A 22149-nucleotide genomic window follows, 5' to 3' on the forward strand; every position below is an offset into this window, starting at 1 on the left:
ATACGGATTTACTTCTAGACTCTCGATTCTGTTCCACTGGTCTTTGTGTCAGTTTTTCTACCAATACCATGCCATTTTGATTATTGTCATTTGTGGTATAATTTGAAGTCGGCAGAGTGATGCCTCCAGCCTTGTTCTTTTTTCTCAGGGTGGCTTTGGCAATTCGGGGTCTTTTGTGCTTCCATACAAATCTGATGATTTTTTGTTCTATTTCTTTAAAAGATGCCAGTGGGATTTGATGGAGATTGCATTAAATCTGTATCATGCTTTAGATAATAAGGTCATTTTAACTATGTTGATTCTTCCAATCCAAGAACACGGAATATCTTTCCATTTCTTTGCTTCTTCTTCGATATCTTTTAAAAGAGTCTTGTAGTTTTTATTACAAAGGTCCTAAACATGTTTCATTAAATTTATTCTTAGGTATTTCATTCTTTTTGTTGCAGTTGCAAAAGGAATTATTTTTTCTACTCTTTTTATGATACTTCATTATTAGAGTATAGGAACACTATGGATTTTTGAACATTGATTTTGTATCCAGAAACTTTACTGCATTTGCTTATTGTTTCTAGTAGTGTTCTTGTGGCATTCTTAGGGTTTTCTATATAAAGAATTATATCATCTGCAAATAGTGACAATTTGACTTCTTTGTTTCCTATTTGGATGCTTTTCATCTCTTTCTCTTCTCTGATTGCACTTGCTATGACCTTCACTGTTATATTGAATAACAGTGGTGATAATGAATAGTCTTGCCTTGTTCCTGATCTTAGAGGGAAGGTTTTTAGTTTTTCACCATTAGGTATAATGTTGGCTGAGGGTTTGTCATATATGGTCTTTATTATGTTAAGGTGCTTTCTTTCTTTACCAATTTTGTTAAGTGTCTTGATCATAAATGGATGCTGTATCTTGTCGAAGACTTTTTCTGCATCTATTGATAATGATCATATGATTCTTGTTTTTTAATTTGTTTACTTGGTGTATTACATTAATCAATTTGCGTACGTTGAACTATCCCTGTGCCCCTAGGATGAAGCCCACTTAATCGTGGCGTATAATCTTTTTAATATGTTGCTGTATTCGCTTCGCTAGTATCTTATTTAGGATTTTTGCATCTGTGTTCATGAGAGATATTGGTCTGTAGTCTTCTTTTTTTGACTAACACCCCTTTAGAGCACAGAATACAACAATTCTATCTTCTTTAAAAAAAAAAAATAGTTTATTCATATGAGTGAAAAGAGTAGTTATTTCTTGTTCTAAACATCCTCAGGGCAGTTAGAGACAATCCACCTGGCTGTCTTCAGTAGGAAAATAAGAGAGACCCATGCAGCCTAAAGGAGGCTCACTGTCATGTTCTCTTTTTCCAGTCTTATTTCTTTTCCTCAGAGATAAACAAGCTAAAACTGGTTATGATGTTTTAAAGTGAAAGAAAGTAAACACTGAAGTATCCCTTGTGATTTTCTTTACCCAGCCATCTGCTGAAATAATATGTATTAAGGAGAATTGATGATGTGCGTACTCCACAGGTCAGCAGTAACACACTAACTCATAGCCATGGGAGATGCTGAATGTCTTGGAACCTTAAGAACCATTTATTTCAATATTTAAAACTTAAGAAACTTTTTTTTTGTTGTCGTTCATTTGGCTATTAATCTCTTTTTAGCTTTGGAATAGCATGCTGTCACTTATACTAGGACAGGGTTAGATTCTTTGCTGCCAGGAATTATTTCTTTCAAATATGTATTTCTGTTGTGTAAAGGGTACATGTATAATTTCGGTAAGGCACTTGTGCTGGATTGTTTTTAAAAGTCAGGAGTGAGAATACTACTTGGTATGATCTCCTGTGGGGAGAGTAATATTTTCCTGTTACAGTGGATGGCATCCTCTTCTACTTTCTGCTTTCTTCTCTTTTCCCTGAAATTTATTACTGTCCTTAATAAACAGAGCAGAGAAACAAACATTCTATACTAGCATTCTTACCAGCTTTATGAATCTCTGAATCAACTAAAATGAAAAGTGCCAGTCATCTGTACCTATCCATTCTTCACAACAACAAGTGGAATAGAAAAAGAATTGGTTACAAAGATAGTCATTTCTCTGTCGACACAAGTCTCATGTACATTATTCCTCCTTGATGTGTTTTTGGCTTTCCAGAATGACTGTGGGACAGTGTTGATCTGCTTACATGACTTGGGCAGAACTTTAAGCTTTTAGCACAACCTTTCAATTGCCAAAGTTGTTTTTCTCTGACAAACTTAGTATCAACTGTCATTTTTCTGGTCATTATGCACTGAGCTTTTAAATTCCTCAACGTCCAGATATTGTCCGTTTTTCTTTTTGACAAGAATTATCCAAGAAAAATGTACACAACTGTGATATAATTTTAAAAAGCATTCTATGAACATCGGAGATTTCAAGTAATGCATTAACCTCTTAGAACCTCAGTTTACTCATCTCTAAAATGAGTGTGATAACTCCTATTTTTCTTAAAGCAGTGTGATGAATGTAAAAGTAGTTTATAAATCCATAATTTACTATACAAAAATAGATGTTATTTGCTAATCTGCATATAGCCAATATTCGCTTCTATATAGCTTTTGCATGGTATCTGAATTCTAACACACAGATTCTTTTTAGTTTGGGGAATGTTTTTCACAGTTAAGTCAGCAGAATGCTGATGGGAGCAAGATGTGATTGTTTGACACCAACTTTTCATATTTTTAGAATTAGTCTCTCTTCCTAAAAATCAGCATTCTCTGAAATCTACATTCTTTCTGATAACTTGCAGGAATTCCCAGAATTCTAGGATCTTTGCTCTAGGGTACAGCTTTTGTCATATTTAAAATATAGTGGTCCCACTTTCTCTGCAGTTTTGTTTGTATGGCTTCCGTTACCTGTGATCAACTGCAGTTCGAAAATATTAAATGAAAAATTCCCAAAATAAACAGTTCGTAAATTTTAAACTGCACCATTCTGAGTAGTGTGATGAAATCTCTGGCACCATCTCACTTTGTCCTGCCTAGAAGGTGAATCATCCCTTAGTCTGGCATATCCACAAGAGAGAGACACCACATTCAATTATTATTATAATTATTCTATTTTATTAGTTATTGTTAATTTCTTACTGTGCCTAATTTATAAATTAAACTGTATCATAGGTATGTATATATAGGAAAAAAACATAGTATATGCAGTGTTCGATTCTATCTGTGATGTCAGTCATCCACTGGGAGTCTTGGAACATATCCTCCTCAGATTAGGGGGGGCTACTAAACAACTATATTATATGCTATATAATAGTTCATACAATAAGGTATAATAATGCATACTAGTTCATATTTGAAAGCTCTAAGACATTATCATAGGAATAGAAAGCTGCTTTTATTTCCTATTTATAATCACGTCTAAAGCAATTAGCCCCAACTTTTTCACCATGTTTTGTATATCTTTGTACTTCTAAATTCAGTGTATCATTTTTTGTTCCTTCATAATTTAAAATGGTCTGTGACTGGGCCAGATACTTTCACTTTTTTTTTCTTTTTTTAATATAATTTCCATTTTATTTTTTTCCAGGGGATAGTTTTTCTTCAGACCTTCACAACTTAGATCCTTGCATGGGCTTTGGCAGAGGTTGTGTGACAGCATCTGCAGGTCTAAATTGGAATTATAGTGTTTGGTCCTTCTGGCTTCAGGAGAATGATTCCTGACTACCTTACTGAGAATGGCACAACTCCTGCAGTTATGTAGTTGTACTTACTTCTCCACTTGATCTTAGCCAAAAGGCCGAGAAGTGATTTTACTTACTTCCCAAGTGAGTAAAGTAAGTATTGAGAAGTAAGTAAAACCTGAGAAGAACATAGGCATCAGAGACCCTTACTTCCGAAATATCCTGACAGTTTTGGTCTCTGTTATGTTCTAAATGATGAATGTCTTCTTTTTTTTTAAATTACACTTGACATCCAATATTATATTAGTTTCAAGTGTATAGCATAGTGGTCTTCTTTTTTTTTAAATTACACTTGACATCCAATATTATATTAGTTTCAAGTGTATAGCATAGTGGTTAGACATTCATATAATTTACAAAGTGATCTCTCCGATAAGTCTGGTACTTACCTGACGCTATGCAAAGTTATCACAATATTATTGACTATATTTTCTATGCTATACTTACATCCCTGTGATTACTTTGTAATTACCAATTTGTGCTTTTTAATCCGTTCACCTTTTTCACCCAACCCCCTCCCATCTGGCAGTCACCAGTTTGTTCTCTATCTAAACGATGAACATCTTAATGGCTTTGTCTTTGGGCACACATCAGGCAGGTCGGTGGAGTGATTCAACTGCACGTGGCCATTGCCCTTTTTGTCATGACAATTGTACTTTCTCTTTTTGGTCATCTTGGAAGCGAGGACCTGAGACCTCCACTTTTTTCTTATAAAAACATTTTTCTGCCATAGAAGTATTATAACTGATAGAATTCCTTCAAGATGACTGCCTTTGCCCTCCTAATGGCCTACTAGGACATTTAGGCCCCCAGGAGGTACAACACAGGGGTATTCAAGGTAAATTTACATATTTCAATCTCAACTAGGATTTCTCTGTTAACTGGTCGCCAGCCTAGAAGTATCTCAAACCCTCTTTCACCTCTTCTCTATCTTAAAGCCCAGAAAGAGTCTTCCAGAACTGGATGACTATCAAGATAGAGGCCTACCCATCCTATTACAGAAGCAGACAGGAAAGGAGTAGGCCTCGCTATATCTCCTTTTATATATACTCTCTTCTCACTACCTGTCAGGATTTACACATACTGTAAATTACTACATGAGGCTTCCTTGTATGAGATCTAGGTGGCTTAATGCATATCTGAGCTTTTACATAAGGTAAGTACGTTGGGAGGAAGAGAATTTGTAGTCAATGCTAATTATTTAACTTGGAAAATAGAAAAGGAAGAGAATTAATTATCCATAATCCCACCACCCTCTTGCAATCTCAATTAATAATTTGTTGTATCAGTCCATTGTTACTGTTTTTCTTACATGGTGTTGTCGTTGTGATACATGGTCATTAGTGCACCTATAGGTTTCTACCTTTTTTAATGTACTATTACAGCTCATTTATGAAACTGACAATATATATTTCCTTCTGTGTCCCCTACAAGACAGTCACATTATTGTTATGGTCTTTTCATTTGGTGGTAAACAGCCTACATTCTCTCTAGACCTAATTTGAATCCAGCTTGGTAGCTGTGTGATTTCCTACAAATCACTTAAACCTGTTCTCTAAGCTTTGGGTTTCTCATTTGTTAAATGGCAATAATAAAACCTATAGCAAAGGTTATCGCAAGTACTAAATGTAATAATGTATTCAGTACACTTAGGCCTTTGCCTGGCATATAGGAAGTGCTCAATAAATGATAGTGGCAATGACTTTGGTAGTGGTTATGATATGACCCTAGAATATCCGTGAGATCCACTGATGCTATTGCTTCCGTTATAGATTTCTCTTCTCTCCTAATTAGTAACGTTCTTCTAATTGTATAAGTAACCCATAATCCTAGTAATTAATTTTTCCTGCAGCAAAAGAAATTAATTTTTTTTTTTTAATCTCTGTTTGAATTGTAAGTTCACCAGTACGGCCTAAGCAACAGGATAGATACTGCCCCAAGGTATCAAAGCATGGGAGGTTATCCACGAATGTTAAGTCAGACTAATTACCTTTAAGAAGCACTCCGTGGTGGCAGATGACTTTTTCTCCTGACCCGAGGATGACGTTCAGACAATAGAAAGAAGCAGAAGCCACTACCTCTGCACTGTGGTTCTAAGTAATTCTTGACAAGCTTTGCGATTACATGAACATGTAGAGGCAGAAACCTCTTAGGCCACATGAGTAAGTTGTAAGTAATTTGGGGAAGAAAACTTCCTCTTCATGTATTTTTAAGACATAATTTATAGTGTTCCATAGGAACATTCTTTGTAGTTTCTGCTGAATGATTTAAGGTGACACTGTCCTCTGACTCACTTGATTTATTTCCTAGGCTGAAAATTACAGTGTTTTAAACATCTCTGGAGCATATTTTCTCAGGTCCATGAGTTTTTATCTTTTAATCTTTCTATTTCTCTGTACCCTAACAGAGTTGTCCTATAATTTGACACCATTCGTGTTTATCAGTATCCTAGATTGATCTTAGTTCCAGTCAGTACCTAGTGCACCTTCTAGAATATATCAAGTTCACTACACACGCCTCTCAGTTAACATATGATAGGACTCCCTTTTATTAACAGTTTTGGAAGACAGGCCTAACATTTGCCTATTATATCACATTTTTATGTTATAGAGTTATGTTTTGGAGTATACGATTTGACTCACATTTTATCTGAACTATTAAACAACAGTCTTGTTACAATAGGGTTCTACAGTATTCCTTTCATTAACTTGTCCTCAGCTCCTCACTAATTTGTTATTTTCTATACATTCTTTGTCTTTAGGATAACTGTCTGTTTTGGGTTAAAGGAATATTTTCTTAGACGCAAAAATGCATCATCAACCAAAACAAAAGAGCTATTTCCCCTTGATGTGTCTTCCTCCTCCTTCCTGATCCTCGGATGACGAGGCCGAAGTTTCCAGCTGGATCTGGCAGTCAGCATTTCTGGGATAAATTAAATGAGCACACTTGATTGAGGTGTAGCTGGACTGTATCACTGTCTTCCTATTATCCTGGGAGATCAAAGGAGAGCACAAATAGAGGCTTAGTCTTTAAAATATTTGAAACAGATGGCTGCTAAAAATTCAGGTTTTAAGGCAAACCACTTGTTAGCAAGATTTCATTTCTTTTTATTGAAAGATAGTCAACACTGAACATTTACCACTTTTCTTCCTCAATTTCAAGACTAGAATCACAAACTTTTTGCATGAGGAGGAATTTGGCAAACCTAGAAAGTTCTGAGACACTCTGGGTTCCTTTTCATGTGAATATAAAATAATTATTCAAATTTTGTCTTCGGCATTTTTGGTATTAAATGAAAACATCTTAAATGTCTTAAGTTCTCATAGTCATTTTGTTGGTGGATCGCTATTTAAAATCAAGTATTCACATTGTTGTATCTTCTAGAAATTGAACCAGAATGTTTATTCCTGACTCTTATGTTTTAACAAACTGAAAAGCACATTTCCACACTCCTTATCATTGACATCTGGGTCTTAAGTTCACATAGAATAATTCTGTAAGTGTAATTTGAAGTTTTTATTGTTTGGTTTAAAACTGACTAAAGTGAGAAAATTACCCCAAGAAATATTTATTGGGATTCTGCCATGTACCACACTGCACTAGGTATATGGATTAAAATACGTTAGTCAAGACCCTAAAACAAATACTAAACAATGAATTTTCTCCAATAGAAAAAAATTATACAAGGCACAATAGAAAAACTGAGGTCTCCACAAGAAACTTAAGATTTCACAGAGGAGATGACACTTGAGCAATAGGCATTTGCCAAACAGATATCATTTTAGACATTTGCAAAGATATAGAAGTATATAACAAAATTGGTATAATCTTGGTAGTTCACTGTGGATAGTGCCTAGAATATATCCTAATTATTTCAACATAACACATTACCCCAGAACTTGGCAGCATAAAAAAGCAATAAACCTTGATTATCTCAGTGGTTTTTGTGGGTCAGGAATTCAGGAGCAGCTTAGCCAGGTAGTTCTTACTTGGAGTCTCTTACGGGGTCATAGTCAAGATGTCATTTGGGATTGCAGTTATCCAAGAGCCTGACTGAGGATGGAGCATCCGATTCCAAAATGGCTCATGCACAGTTTATGCTGTTGGCAACAACCTGCAGTCCTCACCATATAGACGGGCTGCTGCAATGTCCTCATGCCACAGTGGCTGACTTCCAGAGACAAGAACAAGGAGGAAGCCATGTCTTTTATGACCAAAGGTCAGAAATTACATATCATCACTTCTACTGCAAGTCACTGAGACCATCTTACATTTCATGAGACAGTGTCTTAGGCTCTACTTTTTGAAGGGAGGAATGGCAAAGAATTCGTAGACTTATTTTAAAAACACCGCAGGGTGTAAGGGCAAGGGTAGGGTGACAAGCCATGGTGCTGGTGCAGTCAGCAGCGGGTAGATCATAAAGACCTTAGTATACCGTTACAATCTATAGAGGATGGACAGAAAGGGGAGAATACTGGAAACAATGTCAGTTAAGAGCTTCCTACTTTGTCCTGGAGAATATCGCTGTGGGCTTGAATGGGTACAATAATGGAAGAGTTCGAGAAGTAGGAATATATATATAATCAAGAAGCTTTGGTTCTTCTAAGAAATGTCCCAAATTGTTTATAGTCTTCTTTGGTTTAGAAAACAGAGAACACAGTATGAAAGCCCAGTTATAGTTCAGAAAGTTTAACTTTCCCACAGGAACTATTCAGGTAAAAAGCAATGAAATAAAGCCTGCATGTTCTGTAATGTGTCAAGGAGAGAAGCATCAAGCTATGATGCATGGACACTGAGTAACTTAGCTCCTAACCGTGTTTACAAGTCAGGTTACCTCTCTGGGTCTTGAATTTTACACTTAGAAATTAGGGCAAGGAGAAGGGAATAAACGACCTGGATGATGCAAAATTCCTTCCATCTTTTATGTTCTGTACTCAAAATGAGTACAGAATGCTATTTTGATCCAATTCGTGTTTCGTACTTGTTTAAGAATGTTTGACTCAGTAGAAACATTTGACCTATTTACAAATATTTAAATCAGGTTATACCAGTGTCAGGGAATTTTCACTGAATATTTCCTAGAGTTAGCACTAAGTTAATTCAGTTTAATTTTTATCAATTTTCTACATATATAGTTGAAAATGTCCAACTTCTTCAGTATTCTTATGTTACTGAATCATTTCGATATCAATTATTTTTAATATTTAAATGTTATAAAGATTTTATTATCATTTCAATTTCCTTTTTTTTAGTATATGTGCTGCCAAAGCAAGCGCAAGATTTTATTTATCAGTTAGCGTTTTTATCCATATGAAATTTTACTAATTATAACTTTCTGCAACTATGAATTTTCTCTTTATGCCTACTACCAAATCCAGTTCTCTATTTAGCCGGTGTTTTATTTTGTATTGATACTCCTATCCATTCAAGTAATATATATTATGAGCTGAATTTTTATAAAACAGCAATTATTATTCATTTCTTAACTAATCTGTGAGAAAATTATAAGAATTTCCTCTTTAATATTATAGTTACCCTATAATCTGGAATTGGTCTGTTGTAGGGATTAGCAGATGTTTTTTGTAAAGTTTCTGATAGTAAATATTTTATGCTTTGTGAGCTATACACTCTGTCAAAACTACTCAGCTCTGCTGTTGTGTGAAAGCCATAGACGGTATGTAAATAAGTGAGCATGACTGTGCTCTCACCTAACTCTGTTTATGGACACTGAAATTTGATTTTCATATAATTTCCAGGTGTCACCAGATATTCTTCTTTTGATTGTTTTTTCAACAATTTGAAAAATGCAAAAACCATTGTTAGCTGATGGATTGTAGAAAAACAGGCATCAGTGCTGGATTTGGGCCATGGTCTATAATTTACCAACCTCTGATCTATTGTATTGTATATCCAGTTCTTTGTGCTTCTCATTACTTTCACATGCCATTATAAAACCATTTGCAGTTGTTGAATATGTAGCTAAATGCAAATGATAGGATTAAGATGTCCTCAGAGTCAAGATGTCAGCTAGAGTTATCAGAAATAACTTGTATTTTACAGGTACTCAGATACAAGGATGAGCATTTATTATTCCAGGTTTATAGGTGGTGCAACAAATTCTTGAAAATAACAATAGTTAATAATTACTAAAGAAGCTTACTATGTGGTGGACATGCAGATTATTACAATCTCATAAAATATACTATATTCAATGTAACTAGTCCTAGGTCTCATAGCTAGAATGTTGCAGACTCAAGAGTTAAGCCAGACAGTCTGTCTCCAGAGCCCAAGCTCTTAACTACTGCAGTGTGCTGCTCTGAAGTTCTGCACTGCTTCACAGAGTCATCAAGACAATGCAAACGTTTTATAACACGTAACACAAGTGATACAAATCTGTCTCTGGTGAAAGCAGCCTCTGCGTTAGAAAGCCGTTGTCCGTCACAGTCTCTGAAACTGGATGCCCAGTAATTAACGTGATTACCACTCAAGGGCCTGCACGCTCATGGCTACAGTGTTTGAACGGGTCAGTCATGTTTATGGTCGTGGATGTGGCCACAACCAGCCACATTGCCTGCCCTGCTGGCACTAAATAATAGAGACCACTGTGTCTGCTTGAAACATAGTGCTATAAGGTGTAAGGTGCCAGAGCAGCTTTTGCCGGAGAAATGTTCAAGTAAATAAAATTCGTAGTTAAGATCATAAGATGCAGAAGACCACCAAAGTTAATTTAATTCCATGAGTAACTAACAAAAAATTTCATGGGGGAAGGAACTAACATGAGAGCACATAAGGCAAGCAGCCAGGCAAACAACTGTACTTTCCTAGAAGGTACAAGTTGGAATTATTCCAAGAGATACTAAGTTCCAGGAGTTCCAGTTCAGAGGAGCCTGGCCTCTGCCAACCAGACCACAGTCTGTGTGTGTATGTGTGTGTGTGTGTACGTGTGTACATGTACGTGTGTTTTAAGTGAGACGTGAACCTGATGCTTTATTCTCTAGCATAGAAATATATGCTCATTGAGATGGGCATGTTAATGAAATCAGGGAAAGCTTAAAATCTTCAGGTACGTCAAACGTATAGCGCTGCACTCACAAGATAGTCTGAGACACACATGTCAGCCTTAGGATGGCTTTGCAATATTCTTTGAAGTGGTACATCTGGGAAATGATGTGTAGATGGTTTATTAGATAGACGAATAACAGAAGTATAGCAGACCAAATGGCATGAGATCTTGTTGCTTAGATGAATAAGATGGCAGAGGCTTTGCTCCCTGTGGATGATACAAGAAGGGCTTTCTATTTCTTGTCAGCAGTAGCATCTTATATTTAAGAAGATTATAGCTGCTGAATCCCACATGGCAACTAAGTATAAAGAATCTCCCAAAATTGTGTGGTGCATAATGGTAAAGCATGGAGAGCGCTATTCTCCCTGTTAGTCACTGTTAAAGTCTGAGACTATACACCAAAAATATACTCACTCCCTGGAAAGAAACCAAGGAAAAGCACTAATAACATGAACCAATTAACATGGTGAAGGAAAGGTGTATTTCTGCATTCTCTTGTCCCTTTTCTTCTTTGCTTGATTGCTAGTGTTTCGCTTTCATTCTTTCTGTTTCGTATTTTCTAAACACTCATATTATATATTAGGTATTCTGATTATATCAGAAACATGGTCTCTATTCTTTGTATTTCTTCAATAAAACTGCTACAAAATTTGGTTGTGGGTTCATGTGTATGGTAGCTTTGTACTGAAAGGTGGGGCTAAAACCTGGTACATAAAACAAATATAAAGATTTTATGCAAACTTTCTCCCACTGTCAAGTCACTTTACAACTATGCTGGGAGCCTACTTACTGTTTGTTAGATCGTGTAGCTTCACATGCTTCAGTCTAGAGGTACCCCATTTCCGGTTCCTTGGAACTTTCTTGACCTGCCTGCACCTATCTTTCCACTTGTGCTAGTACTCTGCTCATTTTCTCTCTGGATCTGTCAGCTTTGTCAGAGTGCTGGGGTTCGCTCTTTCTGACCGTTCTGTTTCTCATATCCCGGTGGGACTGCTCCACTGTACAACTACTCTTCGGAATTGATCTTCGATCAGCACTTGCGGAACCCTGCGTTAGATCAGAGGGAATCAGGGCACAGGGGCCCTTCTTCCAAAGAGCTTGGCATGCTCCAGGGCATCCCAAATTCTCCTGGCTATTAACTTAAAACATAATATCAGTCACAACTTGTAGGATTTCTGGTATTTCTGTGCGGAGCCCCTTTTATCATAGTCACTTTTCTATCCTCAAATAATAAAACTTTGCTTAAGCATCAGTGACTATCAGAGTTTGGGTTATGCTAAGCAATTTCACCTTTCAGAGATGGGGAAGGGAGATTAATTCAGTGACTATATGGGAGGTTGTATTCTCAAATAAAGGAAATGGGTAGAAAAAACAATCTTCCTAAATTTTTTGTCCACCCAACGCCTGGATTACTCCCAAGGTAAAAGGGGTGATGTCTGGAAATCGTTAATCCGTAGGATTTGTTCATGGTGTATAAAATTTTCAGAAAGAATTTGCTTTTAAAATATGATTTCCTGATTGACTATGGCAGACAGAAATCTAGGAAGGCAAACTCAGAACAGCCAAGATCCCTTTTAGAATGTCAGATATATGACACTTTTTGGTGTGTGTGTTTGAATTGGAAATAAAGATTCTTCATGTGGCTAGGTCAGGAGGAAAGAGAAGAGGTAGCAAGGAAAGGAAGAGAATAGCATGGATACAGAGCAAAGCTATGGGGTGGAGGTGGGGGTGAACACCCATGCCTTTCCTGAAATTAGCTGCTAGCTCACCGAGAACCTAGCTTTATTTCAATTTATAGTAATGAGAGGAAGAAGTTAAGGAGACATCCTTAGTTTCAGTTCTAAAAGTGCTCTTTTTTAATATTCAGAAACATTTCCATTCTCTCAGTTATGTAGAGTTCTAAACTGTACTAAAGCTGAAAATATTGGCTTAGGGCCCTTCTGCTCAGATCTTTCCCCATCTTGCTCTGGCACCCCCTTGCCACTGCAAGCATATACATGTGCATTCTTATGTACACCAGGTCATAAAGGCTTCTAACCTGTCACAGTTTGTTTCCTGACTATTTCCGACTTTAGCAGTGAGATTAAATTCCTGTATGTAACTTGTCTTTAAATAGCACAGATACCCATTTCTGGTATTTATACACGGCTACAGATACATTTATATTTTCCCCTGCATTCCAAGCGATAGGTAAACTCTCCTTCCCTCCCACCTGTGCCCTCTTAGGCCACTTTCTTGATAAGCACTGTTTAATGAGGAGCCATGTCTACCAAAGGCTTCAGAAACAGAATGAGACTCTCTGTGGCCATAGCAATAAACTTCTAAGTGTCTGCATTGTCTCTTGTGTTTGATTTCATGCTGATGTTGAAATGATAATATGACTAATAGTAAATTGTCTTTGTTTATTCTCCAGCTCTCCTGTGTACATACACAACATGCACACACACACCTTTAACCTGACCTTGAAATAACTGCTAATCACAGAATAGTCTCCTTCAGAGACTGGACTCTGGGAGCTTTTGTACAGATAAGCTATCAAATCTCATAGTTACTAGATAATCATACTTGGTACTTTTCTTCTCTGTATTTCTGTAGATTGTGAGAAGGAGCCAATGGATTGTTCTCTGTGGTTTAGATTCACATCCTTTGTTATGTTATTCCTTATTTACTGAGATACTGTCAAGGTTAGGACATTCCTTTTTTTTTTTAACCTAGGCAACTCCACTTGGCCTTCCCCTCTATACCCAGTGTAATCAGTACATTGCATTAGAGAGAGAAGAAAATGAAATGTTGAGATGAGGCTGTTATTGTGTTTTGCCCAGCAGGGAGCAAGCACGTTGCTGATTTTCAGATCCATCTGTCTAGCAAACATATAATAAAGCCGAGAAGTGTTGTTGTGCTTGACTGCAGCAAATAACAGCTGGGATACTTTATGCATCAGACCACAACGGGTCACAATGGAGCATGAATTATCAGTTTCAGCACTGGAGTATGTACACAGGCATGCAAGGAGTTGAAGGACACCATTTTTACCTATGGCCAACTGCCTGCCTAGTTTTGCCTTTTAAATTCAGCAACAGCCTCTATTTGGCTTGCCTACTCAAAAAGTGTAAGCCTCTCTTCTCCCTCTTTTGCCTTATCTTTTTTCCTATGTCTAGACTTTTTCCCCTCATAATTTCTCATCCAGAAGTGTATAGCTCTGGAACTTTACTATACAGTGGGGAAGTCATTCGGCTATTTTATTTTTAGTTTATTTTATATACACATATACATACACACTAACATGTAACCCCTACATGTTCACTAAAATACAATAAATAATTTATTGTGGAGAGTTAAGGCTCAAGCCAAGAAACGAATCAAAGGTGCTTTCCTCTCTTTATTAGCTCTTAAGAGCAAGGAAGAATTTTGGAACACCCATCTGCTCCTAGCATATCTGAATCTAGTAGGGCGGGTGGGCGGCTTTCTTGATTCTAGTTATCTCATTCTCATTCAACCATCCTTTCTGGGTGCGTAATATATGTCTGCTTAATTGGTTAGCTTGTAATAGCTTCTGTGCTTCATAATAGCCTTCTCTACCCTTTATTCCCATTTATCTGTACTATCTTTATCTATACATACTTGTCTGCCCTCTTGTTGGTTAACAACCTTATTTTCATGTATCTTACAACTTTCCAAGTGTTAAAGCAAGTACTTGAAATACCTAAAGCCTTAACATTCTCTATGAGCACATGAATAGATGGGCTCAACAGGAAATTCCCCTCTCTCACTGGTGGGCAGGCCCACAACACACTTCTGTCTATTTGAGGAGCGTTTATTATACTGCATAGAATAGGTTTTAACTGAATGAAGACAAAATATAGCAAGCAGTTCTATAGTTCAGATTTTAAGATTCTTTTTATTCTAAACCCTGTTTCCTGTTTCCTTACAACTTTGAGTACAGAAGTTTTTTCTCTTCATATCTGGATTAAGAAATAGAGGATGTTTTCTTTTGTTTTGCCAGAGTAGTAAGGTATGCTTAAAAGTTGACAACAGATTTCTGAGCTGTTTAACTAAGAGGAAATTATTACACATTATTTTTTAAAATGATTCTCAATTTTTTCATATTGCAAAGCCTGTAGCCTTTTGCAGTTCTCATAGACGTGCACTTAAACTATAAAGCCCTTTAAATGTGAAAACATTGGAAAGAGTTTTTATTCTCAACCACATATTTCTGTTTGTAGTAAGATTCCTGGTTAACATTTTTTCATCTCAGCGACCTTGTTAAACAAAAAAAAACTTTGATGACCAAAACTTTTTCTGAAGGAAAGGATTTATTGAGCCAAATGCTAGCCAGAAAAGGACAGGTCCTGGGACATGCAGTCTAAACCACCGGCCGCAGGGCTGGATGGAGAAGGCAACACGTCTGCTGTCCTGAGCTGACGGGCTCTTTTATACATTATGTTTTGGAGAAGAAAGATGTAAGTTGTTTTGAAAGAGTTTACATTGGCTACAGATAAGGAGGGGCAGGGCAGGAGAAGGTGAAGGGAGGGGTGCAGTTCTAGGATAGGTGCACAGTCCTTAAGGAGAAAATATTTACTATTTTCGACCTGTGCTGGGCAACAGTCCTGCAAGTTCATGCATACGCAGGATGTGGTTACTTCTTTTTAGATAGCCCCCGGAAGTTGAGTCAAAGCTCCAGCTCACATTCAGGAATGCGGGCAGTCTGTTCCTAACTTTATATATGAAGACTAAGTCAGACTGAGTTTCAAATCAAGGCAAAGAGGTTTATTTAGCAATTTAAGGATTCGCCTGAAGTAAGCTTCAAAATTAAAGTTATACAACAAAGAATAATCATGAATTTACACATTTTAATTCTTGTATACACTTAACACATTAGTTCTATTATTTCATGAATTTTTTTTTAATGTAGAGTAGGACCACATTCTTATTCATAATATTCTCATAATCAGCTAATACTGATTATGTATGGCATAGCACAAAGGCATTCGCTAAAATTTGTTAAGTGAGTTATATACATTTTTAATTTCAATATGTGTAATTTGATATGCTGCATATCTAATCAGTGTAGCAAAATTATTATGAGGGTGTACTATATTTTTTCAAAGAACTCTTTTCTTTCACAAAATAGCTAGCTACATTTAAGTAAAACATAACTGAAGTTCCAAACCTTTGAGAAGAGACTTAATACTATCCCTTATCCTCCTGATCCTGAAGTAATTATTGACCAAGAAGATAAACTTAGTTATTCAGGGGAAAAGAGACTTTGAGACTGAATTGATGAATTTTATTTGCTTGCCTCCTTTTTTACTTTTCAGAGTTTAGATCTTTGCTGAGACCTCTGAACAAGAATGTCATTAATAGAATAGTGTCTCTGGAAGTTAATATGTTAGTTGTTAATGTACCTCTGTTGGAGACAGAAGTATAAATGGTAGCCCAGTGAGAAATCAAAACTGCCATTAGCATTTATGCAGTTAATATATGGACAGTTGACCCTGCCTCTAAAAACTCCAGCAAATAGAAGAACAAAAAGATTTTGTAACCAATTAAGGGCAGTGAGCTAGCCACAAAAGAATCATGGTAAATATAAAAATAATTTTCCGGGAGCACAGTCAATAATCAATAAATATTATCTTTTTTAAAAAGGCGGGGCACATTCCAAACAAGAAAACGTTAGTACCCCAAGGGCAAATACCTTAAGTCTCAGATAGTATTCAGTACCTATTCATCCAGTCTTTATGATAAAGACTGAGTTCCTAGAATGTGTTGCAACCAACTAATCTATACTTAGAGTGTCTAACACAGAAATAGTAGAGTAGGAAGACAAAAAGAGGCTGTATAATTAACTGGCTAAGGGGACTTTTGCTCTGTACATTTCGTCCTGGTAGTGAAAAGCCAAATGGTCTAAGAAAGTGTGTTCAGATTTCATAGATGAATGGGTTACAGAAATGGAGTACTGTAGAATTTCCTATTATAATCTGTATCGAGCAATACAGGAGCAACTCCTCTGTTTTACTTAAGTGAAAGGAGGTTAAAATAAACACTTTTGGAAGATCATTGTCCTCTGTCGCCATATGTCATCAAATGCTGGCCTCTGAACCCAACTCGAGGAACTATACATAAACAAATAACTCCTTTCAAGAAAAAACAAAGCTCTCAGTACATCAATCAAAAATATCTCCTTTTTATAATTTTAAATCTTTTTTAACAGCTTGGTAAATGTAGGATTGGTAGAATATGGCTATTTTGGCATTATATTTTATGGAAGCAGAGGTTATCTTGACAAGTTCATTTTTTAACTTCTTTTTGCCAAAAAAAAGATATAGAACAGTGGTTCTGCAAGGTATAGAACTAATGTGGCCTGACCACATTTCTAATGATTTTTGGTAGGACTCCTCACCGGTATACTGAGGTTGTATGTGGACAAAAGATATAACTTATGGATCCTGCAAGACATCCTCTTTCTACTTGGCAAGTGTCCCTCTTCCCTCTTGAGATTAGGCAGTGGCAGTTCTACCTTGTGGGAAATGCAGTTTCTTTTCTAAGTGGCCTACCCAAGTTAGTTTGGGGGTGGGGGAAGAGATAAGGGCATTTCCCACATGAGTGACATGGTTAAATGTGTCTCCGAGAGACCAAAGTAGGTTTTTTTTTAAGGATTGATTTGGGAACTATGCTTGTGGGACAGTTTCATATATTCTCACGTAGTAAGCTGTATAGCTTTTTTGGCTTCGTTTTTTAAAAAGCAATTCTCTTTGATGTGGGAAGAAAAGACCGACATCTTAGCCATAGAATGAATTTTTATCCTAGAAAAAGTTTTCAAATTTCATTGTTTTTTAACTTTTCAATTGAACTTTGAAAAATTAGAGTGCAAAACACTATCATGTTTTCTAAACAAGTAGCATTTCAGCATGAAATGCATTTAAATCAGCTTGAAATTCATCTCTGATTAAGAACAGGGACCTAAGAAGTCAGATTTTATCCCCTAATCATACAATAATAAGCTCATGTCATTCCGTTTTCCTATGAGAAATTTGACCTTTTGATTACTACCATTTATCATATTGTTCCCTTCCCTCAACAGTCATACTTTTTTATGCCAGTTTTCCAATCCAAACGGTAATTACCTAAGATACTAGCTCTTTTAGCCTTGCAAGCCAGATGTCATGGCATCTACACACATGCACACACACACACACACATACATGCATACACACACGGAATGGGAATAAGTTGCACAAACCTAGTAGAAATCCCAAAGTGATATTTTTTTAAATCAATGTGTCTATGAAAGAAGATAGAGAAGTCTAAGCTTAAAAATAAAATGGCAATTAAAATAGGACTGCATTGCTTAGAGGCATGAGGGATGTGGTAATAGAACCATGACTAGACAGTTTAGTTCTTAAAGTGTACATGCATTTAAAGGAATATTGCCTTTAAAGATTACACTTTGGAATTCTTTCTGCATTTTCTACAGTGAGTATACATGTGTGGTCAGAAATAAAATACAATTATTTTTTAGAGATTGGTGTTATTTGTGAAAAAACTCTACAATTTCCCACTCTCCAAATCCTCTACTTTATTGAAACAGTCCCTTCCTTTGGTGATTAGCAGTACTGATATATTTATCGTAACATAGTTAGGAAATGTCAGCACAGAACCATGAGCCTGCTCATTGGGGGTCTCTTATAGAACCCCAGAGCCTTCCACAGCAGCACCTAAGTGTTTAACCTTTATCCTTTTAGAATTGTATGTGAGAGAGAGATTAAAAAAATAAAAATAACGCTAAATTAATTCACCCTCTCTGGTTTGTCTAGCCAGGCTTTAACATCTATGTTATATTGTACTCTATAGGCCTGAACTCTGAACTCTGATGTCTTTTGTAAGCTAATGATTGTCTTAGCCAGTAAGCCCTGGCTCTTCTCTCTTTTAATTATTTCATGAATATAGTATTAGAAAAAAAAAAATGTAGCATATTTATAAAGCAACCATTAAAAACCATGGTAATGTATAATGTTATAAATAGTACTCACAATATAACATTAAATGGATAAACAATCTATCAAGCAAAATGCGAAGTCTCATACTCTTAAAAATTGATTAATATAAGTTTATAAAAAGACTTGGAAGAAAATTACTAAAATGTTTCAAGTGATATTCTTGATGGAATACCTATTGGCTCTTTTATTATTTCTTTTATGCTTTTTCTCCTATTTTTCAGAGTAAAATATGTGTTGATTTCCTAATAAAAAATTAAATATTTCTTTTAAAAGTTATTGAAAAGAAAGGAAAGCAGCAGGATCAGCCTTCTGAAGAGGCCAGGGAGAAATCAGTGTCACTGTTGAAAGTAATAGCAGGCCTTATTTCTGTTGACTTGAAGATTGTTGAGGTCCTTATTCATTAGGTGGGTCAGAGGTGTCCTGTTGACGAAAAATGCCAGCCTAGTGACATGCAGCAGGTGCAGACCTCTGCCTCGTAAACCCTGGGAATATTTTGAGAATTGCCAGCAGTTTGGCAATGTTTTGCAGCTCTCACAGCTGCTGTGTATCAAGCAGATGCTGCACTAATATTTCGTTCTTCTGAGATGTGAGATCTGGCCCAACTGCTCCTAAACACCCCAGGCCTTGACCAGCTACCAAGTACCTGACCAGAGTATTATCATGAGAGCTGTCAAATGAAATTCGGGGGCAGAAGTCATCTGTCACTTAATGTGCTTCCAAAGGGGGTCAAGGGGTTAGTTGTTCATCCAGAGTAAAGTGAATATTTAAAAAAAGAGAGAGAGAGAGAGAGAGCAGGACTACTATTCAAGAAAAACAGAACCAGTGTTATAACTGAGAGAATTTCAGAGAGTCCTTGGCTGTGAGTCAGGTATTTGGTGTTATACAAGGATTTATCAATCACTGTTTAAAAAGAATATTGGAGAATGCAGGAAGCTTAAGCCAGGATGAGGCAGGTTTAATAATGAGTTCACTCATCACATCTCTTGGCCAACGAAAACATGCACCTTCTCCAGAGACAGAATTTTTCTTCCATTCCAAGAGATGGAGGAACACATGAAGTATATGTTGTCCAGGCTTTCAGATGAGCAAATTTCACTAGCAGTTTTTTGTAACCTACTCATAAATAAATGGGAGGAGAGATTGTGAGGTAACTGGAGTCTGTGAAAATAAGATAGTTCTGTGCTTAATCCCCTAAGTGTGGAACTCCCAGTCTCCTATCGATATACTAAGCCAGCATTTCCTACCCATCTCCCAGAATCATGGTTGTAAATGTGCAAGCGTGTGGAACTGTTTCTTTTTATAATTCTTAAGATTTCAATACTAATTAGAAGAGCTTTAGTCTTTGGCCAGTCTTCTTTGATTTGGGAGGCATAAAGATATTTGAACTTCTCGTTTCAGATTGACCTTGAGTTTCCTCATTTTTTTCACCTCAGATCATCCAGCCCCTCTTAGAACTTGACCAAAATAGAAGCAAATTAAAATTGTATATTGGACACCTGACAGCCCTCTGCCATGACCGAGACCCCCTGATCCTTCGTGGGCTCACTCCTCCAGCTTCCTATAACTTGGACGATGACCAGGCAGCGTGGAAGAATGAACTGCAGAAGATGACCCAGGAACAGGTAAGTCTCTCACTTGAACTTCGACAAGACCCTATTAAAATTCAGCTGCTACTTAGGTTGATGCAATAAGAGCTACCTTGGAGAATTCAGTGCTCAGATGCCAGAATCTTAGCAATGGTGAGTTCTTCAGCAGATATTAGGAATTACCATTTGAAAAAAGTGCTAAATTCTTCTCTCAGTGAAGCTTGCTCAAGTCTCAGAGCTAATTTAGAAGAAAGAGGGTTAAGGACAATCTGTTAACATACCATACATTATTTCATAGAAGTGATGGCCAGTAATAATTATGGCCACTAAAGGAAAGTCCAAATTAAGGATATTTGGAGAAGAAATTCCTGACAAGTCAGTAGCATGTATCTTCACTTGTCTCTAGGGAACTGTGGATTACAACATACTAAGTTTTTAAGTAAAAGAACCATTAGATGAACTAGCTTAGGTTACCACCCTATGCTATATTTTCTCCTTACTGCTGCCTGTAAAATTCTGTTGGCTCTCATTTTTTATGTTGTAATTTTTTTTTAGTTTAATAAGTAAATGAGAAGGTTAGTCTTGAGACAAAACCATGAATAAAAGAAACAGAGAAAACAGGATGAGGATAGGGATAGAGACCAGACATGGAAAGTGAAGGAAAGAAAAATCAAACACTTAAAAATAGAAGATAAGTAGAGCAGTTTTAAAAACATTAACTCTAAGATAGTTTTCAAATAGGGGTTAGTGATATCCAGCCCCTCGTAAGTACTGTGACCATACACCAAAAGACTTAGATGCACAGGTGTTATAAATTTTCTAAAAGTCTTCATCAGAATTTTGAAGCTATACCCTATTTTCCAGCCAGATAATTCCTATCATTGAACATTATTTGTTTACTCATAATGTATGAAGCAAAATTGTGTTAAACGCATAACATCCCATGGTATGATGTTAAAGATAGCAGTGACAACCCTCAGGTCAAGAACTGAAAACTGGAATCCTAGAGCTGTGCTTACTTCCCTACGTTGTGTATATTGCCTAATAATAGACATATTTAACACTCTGATTAGTTATCCATCTTATTTTTTTAATGTGAAAAAATAAGGCCTGCCTCTTAAATTTAGCATGTTGCCATAGAAATTTTAATATCTTTCTTCTTGAAGGAGAAGAAAGAATTACAAAGGACAGAATTAAATTGAATTCTTCATAGCTCCTTTTGATAGGAATAACCATGTAGTGAAAATGCAACTGATGGTCCGCTGGAAACAGCGCACGGTTAGTTAACTTTAGAAATTTTTACTTCATAATTCTCCATCTAGATAACTTGTTTCTTCACTGCTGGGACCATGTCTTGTATTTCCAAAGTGCCTAGTATAATACTATGTATGTAGAGAATGCTTAGTACAGACTGAGCTGATTATTAATTTGGCAACCCAAGACAATTTCGTCAGTGTTACTTAGTAGCTACTGATGTCAGGAACCACTCAGACATGACCTGAGTCATGACACTATACTCTGTAACTGCCTGGCCTATAGAAATATAACCTGGCATCCGAAGATTTCCCAGAATTGTTTTGTTTCCTTGGCCATCTTAGAAACTGGCTATCATACCAGCTAGATTTATGGGTTTGTTAATTTTTCTTACCTTATCATATTTTGTTTTATGTGTTTTGAAGTTCTGTTATTGAGTGCATACACATTAAAAATTGTTATATCTTCTTGATGAATTGACTCTTTTATCATTATGTAATGTCCCTCTTCAAAGCCAATAATATT

At 36.4% G+C, this 22149-nt stretch overlaps 1 protein-coding gene across 1 annotated transcript in view; it reads left to right on the forward strand.

Moving 5' to 3' along the window:
• Nucleotides 1-22149, forward strand: part of ERC1 (ELKS/RAB6-interacting/CAST family member 1) — a 480046-nt gene that overhangs the window by 425414 nt on the left and 32483 nt on the right. Inside the window, exon 19 of the mRNA XM_015598545.2 lies at nucleotides 20218-20406. Within this exon, the coding sequence (XP_015454031.1) occupies nucleotides 20218-20406 (189 nt within the window). The remainder of the gene's footprint in view (nucleotides 1-20217; nucleotides 20407-22149) is intronic.

This window comes from Pteropus alecto, unplaced genomic scaffold (assembly GCF_000325575.1).
Source record: "Pteropus alecto unplaced genomic scaffold, ASM32557v1 scaffold76, whole genome shotgun sequence".
NCBI classification, from domain to species: domain Eukaryota; kingdom Metazoa; phylum Chordata; class Mammalia; order Chiroptera; family Pteropodidae; genus Pteropus; species Pteropus alecto.